Genomic DNA, 24,438 nt, shown 5'->3' on the forward strand with positions numbered 1-24,438 from the left:
GAGTCACCTAGGTAAGACCTAAAAGCCTGTTTCCCCCAGAGAGCCAGCCATCCGCAAGGTGACAGGAAGACCTCCCACCCTCCTCAGGGTGATCAGAATCCTTCCTTCCCCTGCTCAGGACAAACAAGCCAGCACTTTTTCAACCCTGAGCTTTGGGAGGCAAGCCCTGCCACTATTGTTACTTCAGAGAGGGCTTTGCACGCCTTCAGCCTGGAATGCTCCCCTCTCCTTCTCGGGGGCGGCTGGGCTGGCGGGCAGCGCGGAGGAAATCCTGCGGCAGGCTCGGAGAGCAGCCTGATGCTCCGGCAGCTTAAGTGGCCGTTTTCCTTGGGATTAGGGTTTCACTTACACAGAGCGCCTGAAAAACGCTGCGCTTTCGGAAGGATTAGAGCTGACAATTCAGTGCTCTCAGAGAAGAAAATAAAGCCGGAGAGGAACTGGGAGACCTGGAGTATCGGGAGACTGTGCAAACAGGCTTAACCTCTGCCCACCCAGCACGAGGGGCTCTGAGCCCATCAGTGAGCCTGGGCCCAGCCTCCAGAGTGCCAGCACCTGCCCAACTCCAGTCTTCCTCTGCCACTTTCTAGTGGAGCCAGAGAGGGTAGCCTGGGGAAGTGAACCATGGAGAGGGCTGGGATGTCTTCCTCTCTGTCTGAGCCTGTTTCCTCCTCTGTAAAATGAGGGAGTAGACTAGAGGATAGTCAGATTCCCTTTCAGCCCTGAGAATGTGATTCTCCCCAACACTCCCTATCCTTATCCCATGATCCTGAGGCTGCAGCTCCATCCATGGTCCAGCTGAGTTAGAAGGAGCGCCTCTTATGGGGCCCTAGGCCAGCAGGCTACCATGGCCCATGAAGGGCTGCGTGCTGGGAGAAGGGGTAGGAACTGCATGACTGGTTGTGTCCAGTTGGTTGGCTGTCACGGTGTAGACCTTACTGAGCCCACATAGATCTGGGCAGCATCCCTGCCTAGGATACACCGGGGACTAAAGGTCCAGCTGTGGGTGGGAAGTGAGATCGGCTGGGAGTGCAGCCGCCCTGAGCTGCAAGCACAGCCCTGTCTGCCGGAGCCCAGGGCAGGCCAGCCTCGGGATGCAGAGCTATGGGGCCAGGACAGAGCCTGGGGCTGGGGACCCTCATACAGGCACCTCTGCCCTCCAGGAGAAAACTTCCGGAGAATTTGGAAACCCGGGAAATAAGGAATAAAATGAAATATGTAGAAAGCTCTTCCCCTCTCCTTTTAAAGCATCTTTTACAGATTTAAAGTTTGTTACTGTGGTGTATTCTGTATAACTTGGATTGGTCATAAAGTGATCATAATTGGTGTAGTAAATGTAAATGTACAGTATATTTAGGCAGTAATTACAAATTTAATAATTGTATTCTTGGAAGTATTATAAATGCGTGTGTCAAATGCAGGCACAGACTGCCAACCTTGAAGCAATCTAATGTCTTCATTTTCACGACCTTATGAGAAGCAGACACAACTTGAGGTTAGGATAGTAAAACAAGAGTTATGTTTTTTGGCCTTAGGGTCCTCCATAGTGTCAAGCGGATAGCAAAAGTGCTCATTTTCAGAGAAAGATACTGAGGGAAAGCATCTCTAAACTGATTGAATATAACTTTTACTGTATAAATCTGTGTCTAATAAGTCTGTTGTCTCGCCATCACTGAGCTAAAGCATCTCTGCTGCTTTGGCAGCTTCCTTTTTATTATTTCCTTGGTCTTCTGGATGCTGACATTTGCCTTACTTGAGATAAGCCTCCCTACTCCTTCACATGTTATTTTACTATTCTTTGTATGATCTGGTTTATTGGTCCAATTCAAATAGTTTCAAACAAATCAGTGTCTTTCTTACACCAAAAAACAAAGGTTCTTTGGTCTTTTATAAACACTGCTTATTAATCTTTGAGTCATGAATACTTTTGAGAACATGATAAAAGCCATCTAGATATTACATATATGTATCTGTAACATCATATGTATAGCTTTATATGGACTCCCTGAAGCACATCCATGACATCCTACAAGATTGGTGAACCCCAGTTTAAAACCCTTGCTGTAGAAAATGGAAGAACCTGAAACATGCAAGAAACAAGAAGCGACAAGATATTCTGTTATAGGAAGGATTCGCTTAGCATAATCCCAGGTTACTTTCCTGGGCCAAATACCTATTTTCTGGGTCTACATTATTTGAGAATGTCATTCTAGAATCCATTCCCAAATATACGGCTTGTTCTGTAGTCCAGGTCCTGTCATCTACTGGCTGTGAAATCTTGGATATAATACTTAACCCCTCTGAGTTTCAGTTTCTCATCTATAAAATGGGGATTAAAAACAGATCAGCATCATAGGTTGATATGGGGGTTAAGTGAGATATAGAAAATATTTAGGACAGTGCCTAGCATGATAGTAGGTGCTCAGTGAATGCTAGCTAGCCTAGGTGCAAGTAGAAACACAACTCTGCCCTTGGATCTTAAGACCTGACAAAATAGCATAAATTATCCGGTGACTGAAATTTTCTTAATAAAGTCTTTCACTTTGCTTTTCTCTGTACTTGTAAGAGGAACTGCACTTAGATTCTCCGAAACAGTTGATTTGATCTGGCCCATTTGGTAAGGAATGTCTGACAAAAGTGCACTGTCTGATTCAGATGTAGTGATTGCTGTAGAAATTGGCTTTAGAATCTTCAGGGACTTCTGCAGTTGAACTGAGAAGACATCCTCATCAAATACAGTGCTTCTAACACTTCTGGGTGCTTTAGATTCTCAACTACTCCTGCTTCTTGAAGAGCCTCTTTGTTTTTCAGAAAATTCTCCAAGGAGATTGATACTCCACGCCATGGGGTTTTACTACAGACTTTCAGTGTCAATATTTTATCCTTTGTGTCCTGTTTTTCTTGCCTCATCCTAATGACAGCAGTGACAATATGAGATTTTGCTTGTCAGATGACTTCTTTTTCCTTTTCTTTGGCTCTTTTGGGGAGTATCTGAGTTCATGTTATCATTAAAAGGCAGTGTGGTACAGACCTAGCTTCACACTTTGGCTCTGTCAGTTACTAGCTCTGTAGCCATAGGAAAGTCACGATGCCTCTCTGTGCCCCCATTTTCTCAACTTTAAAACAAGGGAGCGAGACTGATCATCTCGAAGGCTCTTCCATCTTTAAAACTTTGTAATCTTAGGAAGCAATTATCCAACATGAAATGCCCATCCTCTTGTAGTATGTGGGTTTTTATCCATGTGTAATTCTTGGTGCTGCTTTCATGTTCCTGGCATTGCCAGTGAGCAAAGCAAATGCTTTACTGCTTCCTATCGTCTGTCGGATGACGCATATTTTATAACTGATGTATTCTGCTCTGAAGCTTTTTTCTCCTCTTTCTGCACTTTTGCCTGTTTGCTTGAAGGAGGTGGCTGTGCTGTCATACAGTTTTTATTTATTTATTTATTTATTTATTTATTTATTTATTTATGGCTGTGTTGGGTCTTCGTTTCTGTGTGAGGGCTTTCTCTAGTTGCGGCAAGCGGGGCCCACTCTTCATCGCGGTGCGCAGGCCTCTCACTATCGCGGCCTCTCTTGTTGCGGAGCACAGGCTCCAGACGCGCAGGCTCAGTAGTTGTGGCTCACGGGCCCAGTTGCTCCGCGGCATGTGGGATCTTCCCAGACCAGGGCTGGAACCCGTGTCCCCTGCATTGGCAGGCAGATTCTCAACCACTGCGCCACCAGGGAAGCCCTGTCATACAGTTTTAGAGTCTGTCTCCGCTCCCCTTTGTCCACCCATGGGCAGTATGCAAGGCCCAGTACTCTGTCGATTCTTCCTTGCACAGATTCCATTACCCATTCATATTCACTCACTGAAAGAAGTTTGCTCGCAGAATGCTGCTGGGCAAATGGTATGACGGTCTTAGTAACTTGAAAACTTCCTGCAGTGTGTGTTTTCCATCATTGACAGTGGTGCTCCAGAAGAATATATGGCTCTGGCAAGAGTTTGGTCAATTTGTTCCTGTTCTTCAGGTGTCACCTGTGTGCTAATGAAGCCATTGAGGGTGCTTTGTATGCAGTGGCTTATACCTTTGTTGGCTCAGGGGTCCTGAACGGGCACCTCTTGGTAGTGATGCTGTACTGATGTTACAGAATCCAGTGATACTGTAATGATGTTACAGAATCCACAGCAGCAGAATTACAGCCGTATGCTTGTATGCTTTTTCCTCATCATGGGTCTCTTCTCTCACACTTAAAAAAATGCTTGAATATCACTTCCCAGATTCAGTTTTTAAAAATAGAATTTGGAAATGTGTCTCTCAATCAACAGTTCTGTGGCTGACTTTCAGCAGGCCAAAGTTTCTATATGCTGGAAGTTGGACCATTTGCAAGAGAAAGGTCCAGTGGAAATAAACACTGTAATAGGGGTGCCTCCAGGTAGCTGGAAACACCTTTCTAGTCATCCCACATTTCCTCTTCTCTCATGAAGCTAAGTAAGGGATTGTGTGACACAACCTTAGAGTACAAGGAATTTGTGTGTGAAAAGCTGAGGGAACTATGCAGCTGAAAATCAGAATTCAGATGCATTTAAAATCCTGTTTATTGAGAAAGAAGCATCCTTCTCTTCCTGACTGCTTTGTGGACATTAGGATCACAAGACCAAGAATTGGATTTCTGTATTTTTCTAATTCAAAACCTCTACATCCTCACTAACTCTCCTCTGTCTTAGGCCTTTTTTGACAATGAAATGCCATATTATTAATCTCTCTAGGAATTGATAGATGTTGCTGACTTGTCCACTTGAGGTCCTCTCCGCTGAGAGATGGTCAGGAGGATTGTACACTTAGTTGACAATAGAAGTCAATGAAAGAAAACCCACACAGAGCAAACACAGATTCTCTCTGCTATCTCTCTGGGAGTTCAAAATGATCTCTTGTTTGACAGTTCTACTCTGTTGTCTGTTCTTGAGTTTTAAAATGTAAGATATTAGCTATATTAGATAAGTAGAGAGAAAATCATTCTATTGCATGATAAAGCTGAGTCACATTGTATGAGTCCCTCACTTTCATCATCCTGTATAAATCTTTCATCATCTTATAAAAATTCATGATCCATTGTTCAAATTATTTGTAGAAAAAAAGCAGATTCAAACATTTACATTTTGCCCAGCTTTTACCTCTTCAAAGGACACCAACATATATGAAACAGAAAACAATATAACCCACCTGGAATTGGCTATTAAGTCCAATAGAGTGATAGAGAATTAATCAATAAGTTTTTATTGAGCATCTACCATATTCTCAACTGTATGACAGAGCAGAAGACAGGGCCTGCCCTCCGTTTGATTATGATCTGTTTGAGGAAGAAAACAAACAGGGCTGATGTTTCATGAACTGTAGTGACGTGGTAAACCATGGAGCACAGACACTACAGAAGTTTAAAAGAGAGAAACTTCTCCGATGGGTAGAATAGTAGGGGTTTTAAGCCTTGAGCTTATAAGGGAAGGAAAGGGAAACTATAGCAAGAAGAAGAAAATGAGGTGGCAAAAGCAGAGATTTCACAGCATCCAAGCCAGTGAAAACAGTCACACTAAACCAGAAGGGGTGAGAATCAGAGCTGAGAAAACTGGGTGGGGAAGAGTACCTGGGAGGCTTTGAAAGCCTGGCAGAGTGTAGACTGCCAGAGAGACACCCAAACTGTGGACTACAGAGAATCCATGATGGCTCTTACAAGGGAAGTGATGTGATGGAAGCAGCGTTTCATGAGGGCTAGCCAAGCAGCCGTGTGAGGGATAGACTGAAGGAGAAGAATGTGGAGGCAGGGAATACAAGCAAAAAAACTGTTGTGGCAGACCAAGGGCAGGTGCTTAGGCGCTGAGCTGTGGAGGTGGTGGAGGAAATGAAGGTGGGACAGATGTAATAGATATTGCTAAGGAGAATTGACAACACCCAGCGACTGACTTCAAAGCTGGGCGTGCTATGTCAAGAACGACTCCAGAGGTTTTGGTCTGATGGTCTTCAAGTAGGTCAGTAGAACTGACTGGGGGGAAGGTGATCTCTTATTCCTGTCAGGGTTGAGGTGACAGTGGGACAGCTAATGAAAAGGTTCACAGGCAGCTGGGAATGCAAAAGCCTGAGCTGCATCTCTGTCTACTTAGGCAAGGATGGATCATTCAGATGTGTCAAGGTAGCAGTGAGGAAACTCACACGTTTCAGAAAAGTCGGAGGTGAGGTCGACTTTAAGGGGAGAGTGGCAAGGAGAGAGAGAAACGCTTTGGAATAGCCATCGGGAGGATGAGGTCTAGGGCAACTGATGAAAAGAAAGTGGGTCAGAGATACCTAGTTCTGTGCCTTCCTCCAGCCACACCTCTTCCCAGGGTTGGACAGAGGCACTAGAGTGGGAGAGTGGCACTGGCTGAAGAGGAGTATAAAGGAAATATGGAGAGAAGAAAGGGGACCCAGGACCCAGGAGAGGATGAAGTAGTCTCTAGGGCATGGAAGTATGGGAGAGGACAAATTTATTGTCATTAGAGATTGGAGCATGCTAAATTGCAAAGAAGGCGGTGACCGCTTCATGGCAATGGAGGGGGCAGGCAAGGAAGGGGGGCCGTTCAGGTACAGCTGTGTTCCAGAGATATCTGTGGACCATGGGTATCTCCCTAAGATTGGCTCACTTTGCCTTCACTCCAGGACACGAGGAAAGCCCTTCCTCCCACTCTCCAGACTCTAGCTAATAGACACCTCCAGGAACAGAAGTCTAGCAGCTAGTGGGGAGAGCAGACTTTGCTCATTGGAACTTGATCTGATCCATTTGCACTGTTAGCTCAAAGCTCCTGATTTGCTTCAGGGATGGTTTTCTATCATTTAAATGCCATGAACACTGACAGCAAAATAGCCCACTGGCTGGCCCCCTACTCTTCACACCTGCCAGGCCCAGCACCTGCAGCTTCACTTGGAGAGAACAAGGAATACCCATCAGCTCCTGTACAGGTGCTGGTGGGGTGTCCTCCAAGCCTGAAGGAAAGATGGGGTGTTAAAGAGGGGAGAGGTGAGCAAGATGATAGAGGTCCATTTGGCTACTGGATCGACCACAGCTGAATATCTCACTGGGAAGGAGGAGTAAAACCAGGTCATCTCCCTCCCTTCTCCGTCTGGGTTTGGGCTACAAAGAGACACAAGCAAAGGCAAACACACATACACACACGCACAGAGAGACACACAAAGAGCTACACAGAGCAGAGGTGCATACACACAGCTGATCATAGGACATTTAGGTAACAAGCTTAGATACATGTAAGGGCACACCTGGACCTTCTCATTCAGGTGTGCCCCTACATGTCTGCACGCAGCGCTTTCTTTTCCATGGAGTACCCTTGTGTGAGCAGAGGCAGGCCCCTCTCTTCCAGGCCTCACCCCTTCCCCTTTGTGTTTTTCCAGGTCGTGACATGGCGAGCACCACTCTGCCTGGTTACCCCCCTCACGTGCCCCCCACTGGCCAGGGAAGCTACCCCACCTCCACCCTGGCAGGAATGGTGCCTGGTAGGTGACAATGCTGCAGCTGCCTAATTTAGGTGGGAGTAGCTAAACTGTGGGTGAGCTGCTGAGTGGTCTGTAGTCTGAGGCTGGGGCTGGGGGAGACCCAACATCTCCTCCCCTGCAAACCACTGCTGTTCTATCCCTCTCTCTCCCTAGAGGCTGCAGCCGGGGTCCCTCATCCTCCCTCATGAGTAATCCAGGGAGGGAACTTGCAGAAGTGCTTGCAGTAGTGTGTGCACCCTTCTGTACGTCCTGGCCCCTCCGCAGTGCCCACCCACCCCAGCCTGTGCCTGGGAGCACGCAGCCTCAGCTCCACACTCAGTGCCCCTGCCTACCCCCAGCCAGCTGACACTGCTTGGAAGGGTCTACCCTGGTTTCCATGGAAACTTGGAGCCAAGAACCATTTCCAGGGGCATGTCTGTCACTCAGACAAAGCCACCCTGGTCCACACCAACCCACAGGGAAGACCAGTGTCGAGAGCCGACCCCCCCCCCACCCAGGGAGAGAAGGGAGTTATTCCCTAAGGAAAGAGGAACAGAAGACAGACTGTGGCAGGAACCAGAGAGACTGGCTTCAGAGAGAGACAAGCTGGAGCACCTCCACATCTCCTGAGAGGAGCCCTGGGCCCTCATTGCTCCTGGGGGCTCTGACCTGTCCCCATCTGAGAGGAGCTGGGTGTGGGCTGTGTGGATCAGAGAGACAGAGGCCATATTTGGGGTCTGGTGACTGCAGCTGGAGGTTGTGCTCTCCCCAACCCCTCACCCCAGATTGGGAGCTGGGCTTGAAGCCAAAGAGAGTTGAAGTTCCTATTCACAGAAGCACCAGAAAAACTCTTGTCTTAAAGAGGATGAGACTCACTGGGCCTGCTTCCTGTCCTGCTGGCTGCCCTCCGTGTGCCCCTTCCCTGAAGCTCAGCTCTCATGGGGGGAGAGGATAGAGTAGGGTGACTGGCCCCATTCCTGGACCGTTCATTCAGGGACAGCCCTGGGTAAGCAGAGGTGGATGTAGGGGGCTGGCCAAGAAGGAGATTGCTGCTGGGTGTTGTAGAATAGGGGCTGAAGGGAGTTGGAGGAACTGGGTAAGGAGAGCTGCTGGTGTGGGTGAGGGTATCCCTGCCCAGATTTGGGGTAGGGCGAATGGAAGTGTTAGGTACCAGGAGATTCCTCAGGGAAGGTTCCAACAGTGAGCAGGTGGAGGCTGGAGGAGGTCTTAGAGAGGCGGGGGTGAGGGAGGGGGGAGTCTGCAAGGGGATGGGGATGAGGGGAGCCTCAGAGAGCTCATGGTGGCAAGGGGGGAGTCGTTAAACAGAATCTAGTGCTGATGAGGAAATTACACTTGTTTCATTAGCGATGGGGAAGGAGATAGCTCAGTTCCTCTTGGTCACAGTTGAGCTCAGAAGCTCATTATCCTGCTGCATGCATGCTTTCCCTCCTCGTCAATAAACAGGCTTTCCAGTGGCTGCATCCCCCACCCCCACCCCAGCTCCCTCTCCGAGAGGGGCCCCTTCTCCTCTACTTAACCCGCGGTTAGGGATCACTGTAAACAGTCTGGGGTCATCACACAGGAGAAAGGGCGAGGGGGAAACCCGGAGGCCTGGCCTTTCTCCCGCGAAGGGAGGGAAGCAGCTTCCGACGGCTCCCAGCCCACAGGGCCCTCGGCTCACCGCTTGAGAACCGGCGGGCAGTCCACCTGCCTCCCGCCGCCTCCTTCCCCTGCTGCGTGGCCCACCTATCAAATCTCTAGAGGGAAAGGAGGGAGGGGGGTGTTTCCCAGCAGAGCCCCCAACCCTTGTACTGGCACCATGCTGAGATGCCATTCTCAGGACTTTCTGGGACAAAGTGTCCCGAGGGCCTGTCTTCGCCACCCTCCCCCGCTTCCACCCTGTGGGGCTGTGGCTCCTAGAACCAGAGTTTCCACTAAAGAGGCCCCGGCCCCCAACGCAGCGGCGTAGGCGCTCCTGGACCCGGAACAAACCCTTCCTGGGTGGCCCGGAGCGCCTCCGCGGGGGGGAGCCCCAGGCGGGCACCGCCCCGCAGTTACCTCCACGCCGGTGTGCGAGGCGGGTCGGTGCTTTTGCGCGCGCGCGCACACACACACACACACACACACACACACACACACACACACCCCATGGGCTCCCCCCATTTGGACCAGGTGGATTGTTCCGCCTCCACCCTGCCGTCTGCCCGCAGTGGGCATTACCCTACTCGCTGCACCTGAACCTCGAGCCGGGGGAGGCCGCTGGCCGTGCACGTCGGGTCCGCCCTGGCGTTGCGCGTGTCTGATCCCCACTCCCTCGCCCTCCCGCAGGGAGCGAGTTCTCCGGCAACCCGTACAGCCATCCCCAGTACACGGCCTACAACGAGGCTTGGAGATTCAGCAACCCCGCCTTACTAAGTGAGTACGCCACCTGGCTGGCCGGCGGCTCAGCGCTTCCGTCCGTCCGCCGGCCAGCTCGGCAGTGCTGCTTCCGGACGCGGGTCCGACTCCCCGCGACCCGCCCTTTGGGTGCCCAGCCGGGCAGGCTTGTTAGCGTAGCACTGAGGCCCCGGGATCCCTAGAGGACGCCCGCGCCTCCCACCCCTTCCTAACTCTCTCCTCCGCTCCCTTCCCCGTCGCTGGAAGGCTCTGCGCCGCCCCCACCCTCGGGCCCCCTGAAGGTCCGCAGTCGGGCGGCGGCGGTCACCGATCGGGTCCCTCTCCCACCCGGTGAACGCAGCTCTCCTGGGGGCAACCAGCCCCGCAGCCCAGCCAATGCCTCCCTGCCCGGATCCTGCTAGACCCCAGCCCGGGGAGGTCTTTGCTTTGCTTTACTTTCCTTTTTTGTTCTCCTGTTTGTCCTCTCACCCAGCCCATTCTTCTCCTGTGTTAACTTCCAGGTTCCCCTTATTATTATAGTGCCGCCCCCCGGGGCTCCGCCCCTGCCGCTGCTGCCGCTGCCTATGACCGCCACTAGTTACCGCGGGGACCACATCAAGCTTCAGGCCGACAGCTTTGGCCTCCACATCGTCCCCGTCTGACCGCCCACCCCGGAGGGAGGGAGGATCGACGCGACAAGAAGCCTCCCGGCCACCGCCCCAGACCCACCCCATCCCAGGACCCCTACAGCCCTTCACTTCACCCCGTCGAAGGCCGGACAGGACGGGTGGAGCCGCGGGCGGGACCCTCAGGCCCGGGCCCGCCGCCCCCAATCCCGCCCGCCGCCCCTCCCCGCCTGCCTGGACTGCGCGGCGTCGCGAGGAGGGCCCGACCCAGCTCATCCCCGCCTCGCCCGAGCCGACCCGGGAGCCGACCAGCCACACCGCCGGACTCTGGTCGGGCCCGCCGCTGCGCGGGGGACACGTTTCTGTGACACACAATCAGCGCGGACTGCAGCGCGGCCCAGCCCCGGAGCAGCCCTCCTCGGACGCCCCGGCGCCGGGAGGCTTCGCTGGGCAAAGGAAATTAAGAACAAAACGATGTTCTGCAGAAGGGGGAAGAGCCTCCTGCCAAGCCCTCGGGAAAGAGTCCGCACCCCGGCGCCAATCGGACTGCCCCCACCTGTGCCCTGCCCAGAAGGTGGAATGGAATGGGGGCGTGAGGGACAGGGGCGGGGGGGGCGGGGTTGTCAGGTGTTTCCAAGGTTGTGACCCAAGGCACGCAGGCCCCAGCAGCCCGCACCCACGGAGCCCGACTCTTGGCTCGCCCCTACTCCACCTGAACTGCCCAGTTCCCCAGGGCCCAGGCATCTCCTACTAGTGACCAGACTCTCAGCCCCGCTTTGCCCCTACCTCAGCGTCTCTTCCATCTGCCGACCTCGCACTTCCCCCTCCTGCCCGTCCTTTTCCCAGCCCACGACGCTCTGCTTCTCTCCTCCCTAACTCGCTGTCCCGCCGGAGGCTCTTCCGTGCCTGCCTCAGGACCAGTTCCCGCAGGCCGCGGCACTGGTCTTCCCCGAGCGGTTGCTTGATGCTCCCCAACTCCCCCGACACAGACTCTCAATCTGCAGGTGGTGGGAGCAGGGTCTGAGCTGGCGTGGGAGCTGCGCGGGGTGGAAGGTGGGGGGCTGCCCACTCCACCCCCTCCCACCCACCTCCAGCCTCCTCCTCTGGCAGAAAATGAACAGGGCCGCAAAAAGTCTACATTTATTTAATATGATGATCTTTGCAAAAGAGGAAAACGAAAACAAAAACCCAACAGGCTGCTGCTTTGTGGAAAGACGGTGTGTGTCGTGTGAAGGCGAACCCCTGTGTATATAACCCCGCCCCGTCCGTCCCGCCCTGCCCCGCCCCGCCGGGTAGAGTCCCAGTTGCCCGCCCGTCCTGCCTGTAGATACGCCCCGCTGTCTGTGCTGTGAGAGTCGCCGCTCGCTGGGGGGGAGGGGGGGGACACAGCTACACGCCCACTAAAGCACAGCACGTCCTGGGGGAGGGGGGCTATTTTTTTCTGTTACAAAAAATTACGAAAGAAAAATCTCTATGCAAAATGACGAACATGGTCCTGTGGACTCCTCTCGCCTCCGTTTTGTTGGCTATTTCTCTGTAATTCCCTGTTTTCGCTCTCTCCTCCTCATCTCTCTTCTCTGCTTCTCTCTCCCTGTCTCTGTCTCTCTCAGTCTTCGTCTCTCTTGTCTCTCTCTCTCCCTTGGCCTCTCTCCCCAGCCCTGCCCTGGCTGCCTTGCCCCCTGAGACTAGATCAGAGGTGGCAGCTCCAGCCCCCAGGCTCGCCCCTCGCAGCCGTGCCCCGCACACCCTGGGGCGCCGGCGGCCGGGCCGCCCTGCCCCGTAGTTGCTCTCTCGGTAGCGGCGATGCGCCCTGCATGTCTCCTCACCCGTGGATCGTGACGACTCGAAATAACAGAAACAAAGTCAATAAAAGTGAAAAAATAATAAATAAATAAAAATCCTTGAACAAATCCGAAAAGGCTTGGAGTCCTCGCCCAGATCTCTCTCCCCTTCGAGCCTTTTTATTTGAAAAGGAAAACGAGAGAAGAGAATAGTTAAGGGAACTGCCGGTGCCCAGCCAGGCTCCAGTGGCCCGAGCCGGGCAGCGAGGGAGACGAGGTTCAAACTCCGAGGCCCGTCCCATTCCAGTCCCTGTGGGGCTGGTGCGACAGGGGACCCAGACCCAGGACCCAGCCGAACCCTCGAAAGATCCCCCGATGGCTCTGGTCTACTTGGCCACTTTCAGCGCGTCGGTTCGTTTTGATTCTTTAACTTTTTTTTTTTTTTTTTGCACATGACAAATAAATAATAATAATAAATAATAATAAAAAATTTTGTATGTCACTCCCCATGGCTCCAGGTTTGTCTCTACCTGCCTCTGGGACAGGCCTTCCCTCACACTGGTCGATCTCAAATAAACCCTCAATAATCCTCCTAAGGGCACTTCCATTGCGACCCCCCTGCCACCCCTTTGCTGGGACCCTCCTCCCACCCCTTTGCGGACCCTCTCATCGGCAGCCGAAAGCCGGCAATGGCCCAGATGAGTCTGCCTGCCCCCCCACCCCGCCTTCGGGGCGAGTTTTCGCTTCGCAAAACTTGAGACTACCTTCGAGTGAGTGATTTGGTCGCCCTACCTCTCCACCCACACCCAAACTTAGGGTGCAGGCTCTCAGAACGCGACGTCGGAGGCCCTCTCCGCATGGGTGGGGGGTTGTCTGCTGTCCTGTCTCCTTCCTCCGCGCCTCAATTTTTATCCCCCAGGCCGCACAGATACCACAGACGATTGCAACCAGTTTCCTCGCTGCTCATTTATTTCCGGGCCGGGACGGCGTCCAGCCCCGCAGAGACCGGAGATGAACCAGAGGGCTCAAGCGACCGCGCGCACTCCCAGTTTCTGGCGGAGTCCCGGCCTGGGCGAGCAGCCGCTGGGATTGGTGCGGTCTGGGTGTATCTTGAGGGCGCACAGGCACCTATATTGTGGGTCGGTTGGTTGGTCGCCGGCTCCCATTTCTGTTGGTCTGCGTGGGTCTACGTGTCCCTGTGTGAGTCTGGGGGTGGGGAAGTGGGAGAACTGTCGGTTTTTTCAGGCACCCTTACTGTTCTTGTGCCCGGGTGTCCAGTGAAGGATGAGTGTCTGTCCCTGGGTCTCTCTGTTCCTGTTTGGGGGAGAAGTAGAGTGATTGTCCAGGATTGTCCAGGCTGCTTCTGAGATACTTGGAAGGGGTTTGCTCTCCGTCCCTTCAGCAACCTCCCAGTTCCAGCCCTCCCACAAAGGCCACGGCCTCCACCTGTTCTCCGCCCTTGGATACTTTCCTTCTCTGCCCCTGGGAAACCTTCCCAGCTCAGCTTCCATCTCTGTCTCCTCCCACTTGAAAGCCTCTTGAAGTTCTGAGCTGCCAGGGGTGGCTGGGCAGCTGCAAGCAGAGCCTAGAGGCAGACCTAAGAGTAACCTTTCCCACTGGCTTTGGGCAGTGTCTCCCAGGCACCTCCTTTCCACCATGATTCCAACAGGCCTGTCTTTCCCCAAGCCTATTGGCCCAGCCTACCCACATCATGACACTGAGGGACCCCCAACAAATCAGCAAGCCCCTAATCAAGTCCATCCCCTTCCTTCTCCCTCCCCACTTGTGTCTCCTCCCTGTTCCCATCTTAGCAAATGACAGTCCCACCTTCCATCCCGCCCAGTGCTGCTCCTTTTAATCACCAGTCTCTTAGAAGAGTGGTCTTCAAACTTCTTTGATCATACACCCTATCAGTAAAAAGAAGTCAATGTGTACTTGCAATATAAGTATATTTACTTGTTTACAAATTCCATAAATGTACTACTAGATTAACATATTATGAATCTTATAAGACATAAAATAGAAAACGGATGAGATTGGAATACATAGAAATTCCAGTGTTCTCTTCTCATGCATAAATAATCTTGCTCCCCTTGGAAGATGTGCACCCCACTTCAGAGAGCCTGCTCAGAACCCATGAAAATCCAGCATGGCAGAACTCCTGATTATTGCCTGGTGCCCAGCGAGTGAATTCCTGGAGGTTGTCAGGGCACTGGGTTGGCCCAGTCAATGCTGCACTCATCACGTGGAGCAGGCTATCTGGCCCCCACTGCCTGGCTTTGCCTCCAGGTGCCCCCAGAATGGGAGCCCTGGCCTGCTCAATTCATCAGATTGGGAGCCAGGGCCTCTTACCGGGGTCCCACCAGAGCTTCTTACCTTCTGTTCTATTTCTGGTCTCCATACCAAATTGCGCAGCGAGGATCCGCTGTCAACAGTAACCACCACTGCCTGGCTTTCATGCTGTGTCACTCCTGGGGTGCTGATTTCTGCTTGGAATCAGCCTGAGGGCCCCCAAAACATGTTCTACAATCTTTGACCAGTTGCCTGTTCTAACTGCAGTCCCATTTACCCACCCCAAACACAAACAGGGCCTATTCTCCAGCTTCGTTTTTCCTCAGAACTCACCTAATTCTGACTCTGCTAGCCCTGTCCCCCCACCTTACTCCCATAGAGTTCCCAGCTGAGGTTCACCAAGTATGACAGTTAGAAACTGTCCTGGGTTGAGGGAACAGCAGGAGCAAAGACATGGAGGCATGGAATTATACCAGACAAAATGTGGCTGGAGTATCAGCTGCCTGGGGAAAGACAGAGGTGACAGGAGATGAAGCTTAAAGGTAGTTGAGAGCCAAGACACTAGAAATGTCCAAATGGTATCCATCACTTGACAGCTACTTTAAGGAAGCTGCCCCACTCACATCCCTTCCTGCCCATGTATCCACCAATAACTCTGTTACTAGAATTGGACTCATGCACAAATCCAAGCTAAGCCAATTAGTCCCCCCTCTCTCAGGACACAGAACTAGGAAGTACAGAGAGAAAGAGGCCATTTACCATGAAAGTCAAAGCCCAATGGAGGCCCTGAGGGGATTCCCCAGTCTTCTTCATCTCAGTCAAGGACAACTCCATTCTACCAGTCACTCAAGCCAAAACCCCAAATCTTCCCTGACTCCTCCTGTCTCTCCCATCACATATCTGATCCACCAGCAAAACCAGACAGTTCTACCTTTAAAAGATCCAGAATTTGACCACTTCTGATGATCTGCACTCTACCATCCTAGTTCAAGCCAGTATAATCCTTCACCTCGATTTGCAAAAAAAAGTTCTAATTGGCCTTCCTGTTTCCATCTTTGCCCCACCTACCCCAGCCTACTCTCTCCCCATCAACAGAGTGATCCTCCAAAACGTAAAGCAGAGCATGCTCCTCTGCTTACAGCCCCCCACAGGCTCCCCTTCTCCCTCAGAGTCAAAGTCAGAATCCTAAAACTGATCTATAAGGTCCTGTATGTTCTGTGTCCACCCTGTCGCCCCACCTCCACCCCTACAACCACCCCCAGCTCACTGTGCTCTGAGCCTGTTGCCCTCTGTGCCACGCTTTGCCTACACCAAGCATGAGCCTTCTCAAGACATCAAGACATTTGCCTTTTTTTTTTTTTGGCTGCACCATGTGGCATGCGGGATCTTAGTTCCCTGACCAGGGATCAAACCCGTGCCCCCTGCAGTGGAAGCGCGGAGTCCCAACCACTGGACCACCAAGGAATTCTCAAGACATTTGCTCTTTTTTTTTTTTGAGGTTTTTTTTTTTTTTTAACTTATTTGGTTGCGCCGGCTCCTTAGTTGTGGCATGTGAACTCTTAGTTGCAGCACGCATATGGGATCTAGTTCCCTGACCAGGGATTGAACCCGGACCCCTTGCATTGGGAGCGCAGAGTCTTAACCACTGCACCACCAGGGAAGTCCCAAGACATTTGCTCTTTTTTTTTTTTTTTTTTAAGAAAGACCATCCAGGGGGCTTCCCCGGTGGCGCAGTGGTTGAGAATCTGCCTGCTAATGCAGGGGACACGGGTTCGAGCCCTGGTCTGGGAAGATCCCACATGCCGTGGAGCAACTAGGCCCGTGAGCCACAACTACTGAGCCTGCGCGTCTGGAGCCTGTGCTCCGCAACAAGAGAGGCCGTGATAGTGAGAGGCCGCGCACCGCGATGAAGAGTGGCCCCCGCTTGCCACAACTAGAGAAAGCCCTCACAAAGAAACGAAGACCCAATACAGCCAAAAATTAATTAATTAATTAATTAATTTTTTAAAAAAAGTAACAAATGTTCAAGTACAATTGGTGTCTTTAAAAAGAAAAAAGAAAGAGCATCCAATATTTTTATTTTTTTAATAAATTTATTTTATTTATTTATTTTTGGCTGCGTTGGGTCTTCATTGCTGTGCACGGGCTTTCTCTACTTGTGGCGAGCAGGGGCTACTCTTCATTGTGGTGCACGGACTTCTCATTGCAGTGGCTTCTCTTGTTGCGCAGCATGGGCTCTAGGCACGTGGGCTTCAGTAGCTGTGGTGCGCGGGCTCAGTAGTCGTGGCGCACGGGCTTAGCTGCTCCACGGCATGTAGGATCTTCCTGGACCAGGGCTCAAACACGCATCCCCTCCATTGGCAGGCGGATTCTTAACAACTGCACCACCAGGGATGCCCAAGACATTTGCTCTTGATGTGCCTTTTCCCCCTAGCAGCCCCATGACTGGCTCCCCCACTTCCTTAAGATCTCTGCACACCCCTTCCACTTGAAACTGTCCCTCCCCCATCCTGTGTAGTTCTCATGGGACTGTCAATCAGAACGCCCCATCAGCTCCTGACCATACATGTGGGCCTGAGACCTATGTCTGGCCAATGGGGACCCCATATCCCGGTTCAAAGCACATAGATTTCAAGCTAGGAAGAGTCCTCTTAGAAGGCTTTTTATTGGGGACTGAAGAGAGAGGGTCTCTTCTTCCTTTGGATTGTGAGCTGCAACGATGAGGGCTTTGGACCCCCAGGGACAGCTCCCCACCATGTGGAGAATCTCTGCCTGAGAGCTCAGTGCAGTCACATTCAGAGTCAAGCAGGGACATGCAGAGCGGAGAGGGAGACAGAAGGAGAGCTCTGGCGGTATCATTTGAGCCTCTGGAGACAGCTAGGCCTAAAGCAAGGCCACTTTGGGACTTCCAGGGTCGTAAGCCAGTACCTTCTCCTTTTTTTTCACTTAAGCAAATGTGTTGGGTGTCTACCAATTGTAACCCAAAAGTTCTGACTTAAACAGTTCTGGGGGGCATGGATGCCCTGTTAAGAACTTTGAATTTTTTTCTATAGGCAAGGAGAGACATGGAAAGTTTTTGACCAAGAGAGAGTGGCGTAATAGACCAGCATTTCTGGAGGAGCTCTCTGTCCGTAATGTGAGGAGTGGGATGCAAAGAGAGACAGTGGGTATGGGGAGACCTGTACGAGCCCACTACAATGGTCCAGGCAAGAGATGATGGGGTCCATGCTAAGGATTAGCTCAGGGAGGACACTGACTTAGAGACACAACAAGGTTAGAATTTTAAGTAAAAGAAGAAAAGTACAGAACAGTGGACACATTGTGTGAGAAAGAGGGAAAATAAGGATTTTAACACATTTGCTTATATATACATAAACATTGAAAAGATTAATAATCTAATAAAAAATGGTTTTCTCTGAACAGGGAACAGTGTGGATGGGGACTAGGTAAGGGTGAGATTTCTGTGAGTACACTTTTCTTAATGTAGTTTTGAGTTTTAAAAAGTTTAAATTAAAAAGAAAGTAAAGAGACAACCAGCTCCTTGACACATATAAGCATGATTGTTTGATGATTAAGCTAGATTTTGCTTTTTTTGTTGCATGACTGAGGGAAAGACCATTGGATGTGGTGAATAGGGGCCACCCGGTGACCAGAAAGCTAGTGCTTTCTGAAGGTGGAGGGAGAGCTGCTGGGGGAGGGGTGGCTGAGAACTGGGGAAGTAGTTGGAGGCAGAGTGTAAACAGTTCTTTAGAAAAGTTTGGAAGGGAAGGGAACACAAGAAGGGTCAGGAGATGCCGCAGTCAGTGAGCTCAAGGGACGGTCCTTTCAGGCTAAGGGCTATGTGCCCGGGCCTGCGGGCTGAGCAGAGGGTGGAGACCGAGCGGTGGCGGGGGGGGGGGGGGGGGGGGGAAGAGGGGCTGTTCAGAGATGGACTGAGGGGCTTATGGAAAGAGGCCTGAAAGAATGGGGTGGAGGCATAGGGGTGAGGGGTGGGGAGGAACCGAGAATTCTGCGGGGAGAGGCAGATCACGAGGGGTTAGGAGCTCCTATTGCTGCTCAGAGAGAGTGCAGGAGACACAGTTGCTATCTGCTGAGAGTAGGGGGAGCAGGGCTGGGCCCTGCCTTGTGGAGGGTAAAGAGTTTTGGAAGGGGCTTCCCTGGTGGCGCAGTGGTTGAGAGTCCGCCTGCCAATGCAGGGGACACAGGTTCGAGCCCTGTTTTGGGAAGATCCCACATGCCGCGGAGTGGCTGGGCCCAGTGAGCCACAATTACTGAGCCTGCGCGTCTGGAGCCTGTGCTCCGCAACAAGAGAGGCCGCAACTGGAGAGAGCCCTCGCACAGAAACGAAGACCCAACACAGCCATAAATAAATAAATAAATAAAATTAAAAAAAAAGAAGAGTTTTGGAAGAATCTTTCTGGGAGATTTAGAAGGTGGTCTGTGAGAGCAGAAGGAGCACGTTGCCAGGCTGCAGCAGGGAGAGCACACATGGGTGGTAGACCCTTGCCTTGAGCCAGGGCTCCCCTTGCCCTGGCTGGCTCCATCTCTCAGGACTCAGGGTTCAGGGCCCGAGATTACACTGCTCTCCCCTCTCCCATCCCCCTCCTCCATGTGGCTTCCCTACCTGATTGAACCCCAGCAGCACCTTGGGCCCATTTCCACGGTCTGATCTTTGTGACTGTCCATCCCCCAGTGCCCAGGCTCAGCCTCAATTTCCTGGTAGAAGAGGCCTGTAGAAGAGCCACCCCCTCCCTAAGGAATTCTCAGCCCCCAGATGCAACCTAGAAGCAGAGCAAAAAGCATGTGTGTATGGAGGCATCTCCAAGCCGAAAGCAGAGGGGACCCAGAAGTTGGCTCACAAGATCACTGTGTGACCTTCAACAAGCCCCTCCCTCTATCCATGCCTCAGTTTCCTTGAGTGTAAAACCAGCCTCTAGGACTCCTTCCCACTTTGACATTCTAAGCTTCTGCAGTTGTATATTGTAGGTGACCTGGCAATCTCTGTGGCCAGGAGAAGTTCAAGAAAGCTCTGTGGAAGTGGGGTGGATACATTCAGATGGGGAAGGGGACGGGGGACTTTTTAAGCTAGAAAAGGAGGCATGGATTTATTAATTTGTTGCCATCTCTCCCACCTGGGAGTCAGTACTTCCTTTTGCTATCTCTCTTCCCAGTATCTGCCCAGAGATCTCTAGGAGAATGGTGGGGACCATTGAGGGTGCAGGGTAGGGGACTATGGGAGGGAGACAAAGGAAGCAGCTATTTGGGGCCAACTACATTTCCTGCCTCCTCCCAACACCCCCGCCTGCCCAAACCATTCCAATACCCTAATTAGCCAGTCCCTTAGGCCCCTGTTAGCCAGGCCGGCTGAGCGCCCAACTCCCTGGGGACCAGCCCCCTTACCCCCCAGACTAATCAGTCCCTTTGCTCCTTGAGTGCACGAGCATGCACACACATGCATACGTACACACACACACACACAGACACACACACACACACACACACACACACACACACACTCCCTTATTCTCTCCCAGAGCCCTAGGCCCCATTCCAGCCTTCAGAGGGTTAATGTAGGGTGGTGCTGAATTCCCCCAATGAAGATACCCTATTTGAGATGATTGAAGGATCGGGAAGAAGCCAGACAAAGTTTGGAGGGTCCTCTCCAATTTAGTGTTTTCTCTCAAACTTGTGGGATCAAAGATGTGTATCAAAGCATGCAGCCATGATTGGGGGTGCTCTATGGCACCCCAAACCCTTGGGCTGGCACTTCTCAGGTCCCTATCTATGGTCAATACTCACCCCAACCCAGACCCCCTCCTCCCCTTCATCTCAGCCCCCCCATTCATCTCTCCACCCCTCTACCCCCCGACACCCGCACTGTCAGCCCAAACACATGATAAATTGCCCTGTCAACAGAATTCATTCAGGGACCAATTAATTCCACAGAAATGAACCAGGAGCCATCAGTTGCTGAAAAACTCAGTGCAGGGAGCAGAGGGAGGGGGTGCAGGCGGGGGGTGGGCGGCAGAGGAGGGGACGGGGAGGCTGGGGAAGTTAGTCTGACAGAAATTGGTCATTTAATGCTTAAGTGCACGCTAGACAGCCCTGTCATCGCCCGCGGCCCCCGTGCGGGATTAATTATCGGAGGAGAAGAGGGCAGCCCAGCCCAGCCCAGCCGTCTGTCACCAACCAAGGCTAGAGTCACCTAGGACTTGGCCACTCTACATCCACTTCCAAGTCTCCAGGCGTCCTGCTCCCTCAGCTTCCAGGTGCCCCCAGATCCCAACCCTAGGCCCAACCTCATGTCTTAGACCCTCAGCCGCATTTAGTCAAGGCCTTGCCATCAGCTGTCTTAATCAGGAAGGCTTCTTTGGCCCCTTGACTGTGTTAGGCCCCATAACTCCCTGTGCCCCCCATCATTACCCTCAACCATCTTGGGTGACTCTTTGTGCAGAGTCCAAGGTATGACTGTCCCAACCGTTGATCCTAATCTGAGGGAATGGCACAATTTCCCACTCAACTACTTAAGTCACAATCCTACAAGTCGTCCTTGACCCCTCCCTCTCCCTCATCCCACTCAGCCAATCAGAATCCAAGTCCTGTCAGTTCAACCTCCTGGAAACATAGCAAATCTGGGCCACCTGCTTCTAGCTCCCCCTCACCACCATCAGCAACTCTGCCTGCTCTCCTGATTTAGGCTCTTTCTTGTAGCTAATGTTATCTTTTAAAATGCAAATAATATCCTGATGTACCCCACCACACTCATACACATACACACTAACTTCCAGTTTAACACTCTTTGATGGACCCGCATGGGCCTGCAGGGGGTCAAGTCCAAACTCCTGATTCACAAGCCACAAAGCCCCGAACGCTGCCACTAGCCCAGCCTTGCCTCCAGCACGCTTCCCCTGCTCTCTCTGCTCCAGTCCCACTGAGCTTCCCCTCCTGCCTTTTCACACGCTGTTCTTCTCGCAGCCTGAAAAATTCTACCCTGCCACCCCCACCACTCACTTGAGTAACTCCTATTCATCCTTGAGATTTCAGATTAAATGTCACTCCCTTCAGGAAGCTTTCCCTGAACCCATGAGGTGCTTTTACAGCTCCCGAACTTCCCCATTCATCAACATGTCACCCTACTTGTGCATTGTCTCTCTTTCCACCAAATGTTAAGTTTCACAAGAATGAAGTCCGTGTCTTTATCCTTTGAGTCTGGCACTTAATGGATATCAGAAAATACTTGGTGAATAAATAAATGAATGAATAAAGGCCTAATCTTGTCTTGGCTCTATCCCTGGCCTGACTCTGGGGCCAAGATCCCCAGAGTCAGATCTCTCCTGGCAGCCCAAGACATGCTGGGGTGGCTGGGAAGATACGAAACCCTCAGAGAACACTCAGTCAACCTGTGAGCCCATCAGACTGACTTAAACCAGCTGTGCTGGGTGGGTTCAGATGAGGCTGCAGACAGTTGGAGGTTAGAATGGTAGAGAGAATGACCGGAAGGACTTGCTAGAAGAGCAAAGCCCAGGATCTGGAAGAAGCATGCTCTGTGCAGTGAGTTGGGTGCATGCGAAACATGGGGCTGATCAGTGGAGGAGAGGGAGAAATGGTTGGAAAGCGAACTTTCCAAAACGGATTTTGATATATTTACCTAAGTTTGAACTGACAGGACGAGGATATTGATTGGATGAAAAGGATGAAGGAAAGCAAGACCAGTTTGTGAAGGGCAATGAATGCCAGGCTAAGTTTGGCCTTTCTCCTGCCCTTGATGAGGAAGGGGGTCACTGGTTGCTTCTTAAGATGGCCAGATGAAAAGTTTTGTTTGCAAAGGTAATTCTGGATGCCAGACAGAGTGGTTGAAGGGAAAGGTTAAGGCAAGGAGAGCTGTAGGAGGCTGGTGCAGTTATGAGAAATGAGGGAGAGAGACTGACCTATGGAAGGAAGGTTTGTGATGGAGAAGTCTCCCATGAGGGACAGAGGGGGATGAGGTGAACTGAGTGGGCTCCATCAAGCAGCCCAAGAAGGTCTAATGACAGCCTCACTGGGATGGCATATCTGGACCTGGCTGCCAGTTGGATCTGAAGGTGAGGAAGAGAGATAGGGCAAAGATGACTGCTTCCAAGAAGCTGGGTGGCTGATTGGGCTATCAGCAGAGGTAAGAAGAGAGACCACCTTGGGACTAGAAACAATGAGCATGACTTTGTATGCTGAGTGTACACGTCTGAGCAACATACGTGTGCATGATGTTCAATAGACAGAATTATAGGGAGCAAATCGGCTTTGGGATGTAGAATTAGGAGATATACTTTCCTGCTCCCACTCTCCTATCCTCCAAATTTGTATTTTAGTTTGGATGAGCCAATGTAATTTTGTGGCAAAATAATAGTATAATACTGAAACAAAGTGGTTCTACAATAATATAATGCAGTAAAGATGTGTCACCAGGTATAAGTGATAGGGTAGGGCTGTAATGGTGTAATCCAGAAACAAGATAACCATACAATAATTTACTAATATCAACCAGGAAATGATGGGTCGATTCACTGGTTAACAAATGGGGCTATATTGTGGTAATGCAGTAACCCTGTAATCAGGGACACCGTAGGGCTGAAATGACTGTAAAAACCATGCAACCAAGCAATGAAACGACAAACTTACAGTGTAATCATGTTAACTCAGTAACAGTGTACTAATATAGTGACATCAGAATGGTGATGATGTCACACAATAATAAAGCCTCAAGGACAGTGGAAGGGAAGAGGATGGAACACTTAGCCTGAGCCCAAGGCCCTGAGAATGGAGGGAGAGAGCTCTTTCTAAGTTTGAAAAGAAGATTCCTCAGGAAACAGCAGAGGTCTGGAAGCAGCTTCTGCAGGGATGATGCAGCCTGGGACAAGAAAGAGCTGAGTCAAGAAGGGAAGTTGGGGAAGCAAGAAATAGTGGCCCCTGTCGGGTGTTGCAGGCCAGGACACAGCTCTCTGAGGCTGGCCAGAATGCAGGGGCCCAGGCTGGGGTCCGAAGGAGGCAGCCCCTGACTGCAGAGTAGTATCTGAGCAGCCCTGACAGCATTCAGTGCTCTGAGTACTCACGTGGCCCAAGTGGTATCTGCTTCCTCTGGAGCTAAAGGGATGGTAAATCACATTCAGTAATTGTAAGATTCTTGGAATCATCAAGTTGACAAAAATACGAAAGAAAACTCAGAGCTAATAATAGCATGATTGAAAACAACTCACATTTATCCAACCTTTAGTATGGACTAAGCACTGAGCTCAGTGTTCTTCCTGCATTATCCACAATAACCCTATTAAGAAGGTTTTATTATTTCTATTTTACAGATAAAGATAATGGGACCAAGACATATTAACATATTTGCCCAAAGTCACACAGCAAGTAACAAGTAGAGGTGGAATTCAAACCCAGGTCCATTTCCCTTTTAAAGTACATCCATGCCTTGATATTGGGTATCTGCTTTAAGAAGTGCATGCCCCTAGGTAAGAAGCAAAACAGGGAGCAGGTTGAGTCACAACATAAACATGTAACATATTCCTAGACATGTTTTATTAAAAGACCAATACTAAGGTGGATAAAAATGTGTATAATAGGCAAACATTTATCTAAGAAAGGAGGAATATGAATGCATATACTTTTTAACTTACAGTTACAAAACGGAAAGATAAACAAAAAAGTTTTTTTTTTAAGTTCATCTATTGAAGAAGGGAGGAAACAAAATGGAGAGGACAGGGTAGAAGGTTGACATCACTGATATCTCATATTGCAGATTTGACTTTAGAACCATGTAAATATTTTACATAGTGTCACAACAAAATTAAATAAATAAATAAGCAATACCCAAAGAAGCAAAAGCAAAAT

The 24,438-nt window shown here is 51.0% G+C and overlaps 1 protein-coding gene across 13 annotated transcripts in view; it reads left to right on the forward strand.

Annotated features, from left to right (window-relative positions):
- The window catches only part of PAX2 (paired box 2), a 94,581-nt gene extending 82,165 nt beyond the window's left edge, over nucleotides 1-12,416 (forward strand). For 7 of the 13 annotated variants that reach the window (XM_082408133.1, XM_082408134.1, XM_082408125.1 and 4 more), the window contains 3 exons: nucleotides 7,416-7,517; nucleotides 9,825-9,911; nucleotides 10,413-12,416. In XM_082408133.1, coding sequence (XP_082264259.1) covers nucleotides 7,416-7,517; nucleotides 9,825-9,911; nucleotides 10,413-10,534 — 311 coding nt within the window. In that variant the 3' untranslated portion in view covers nucleotides 10,535-12,416. Of the gene's footprint in view, nucleotides 1-7,415; nucleotides 7,518-9,824; nucleotides 9,912-10,393 lie in introns of all 13 variants that reach the window. The other 6 variants (XM_082408122.1, XM_082408127.1, XM_082408131.1 and 3 more) reach the window with 3 other exon arrangements.
- The last annotated feature ends 12,022 nt before the right edge of the window (nucleotides 12,417-24,438 follow it).

This window comes from Balaenoptera borealis, assembly GCF_965194805.1.
Source record: "Balaenoptera borealis genome assembly, chromosome: 10".
Lineage (NCBI taxonomy): Eukaryota > Metazoa > Chordata > Mammalia > Artiodactyla > Balaenopteridae > Balaenoptera > Balaenoptera borealis.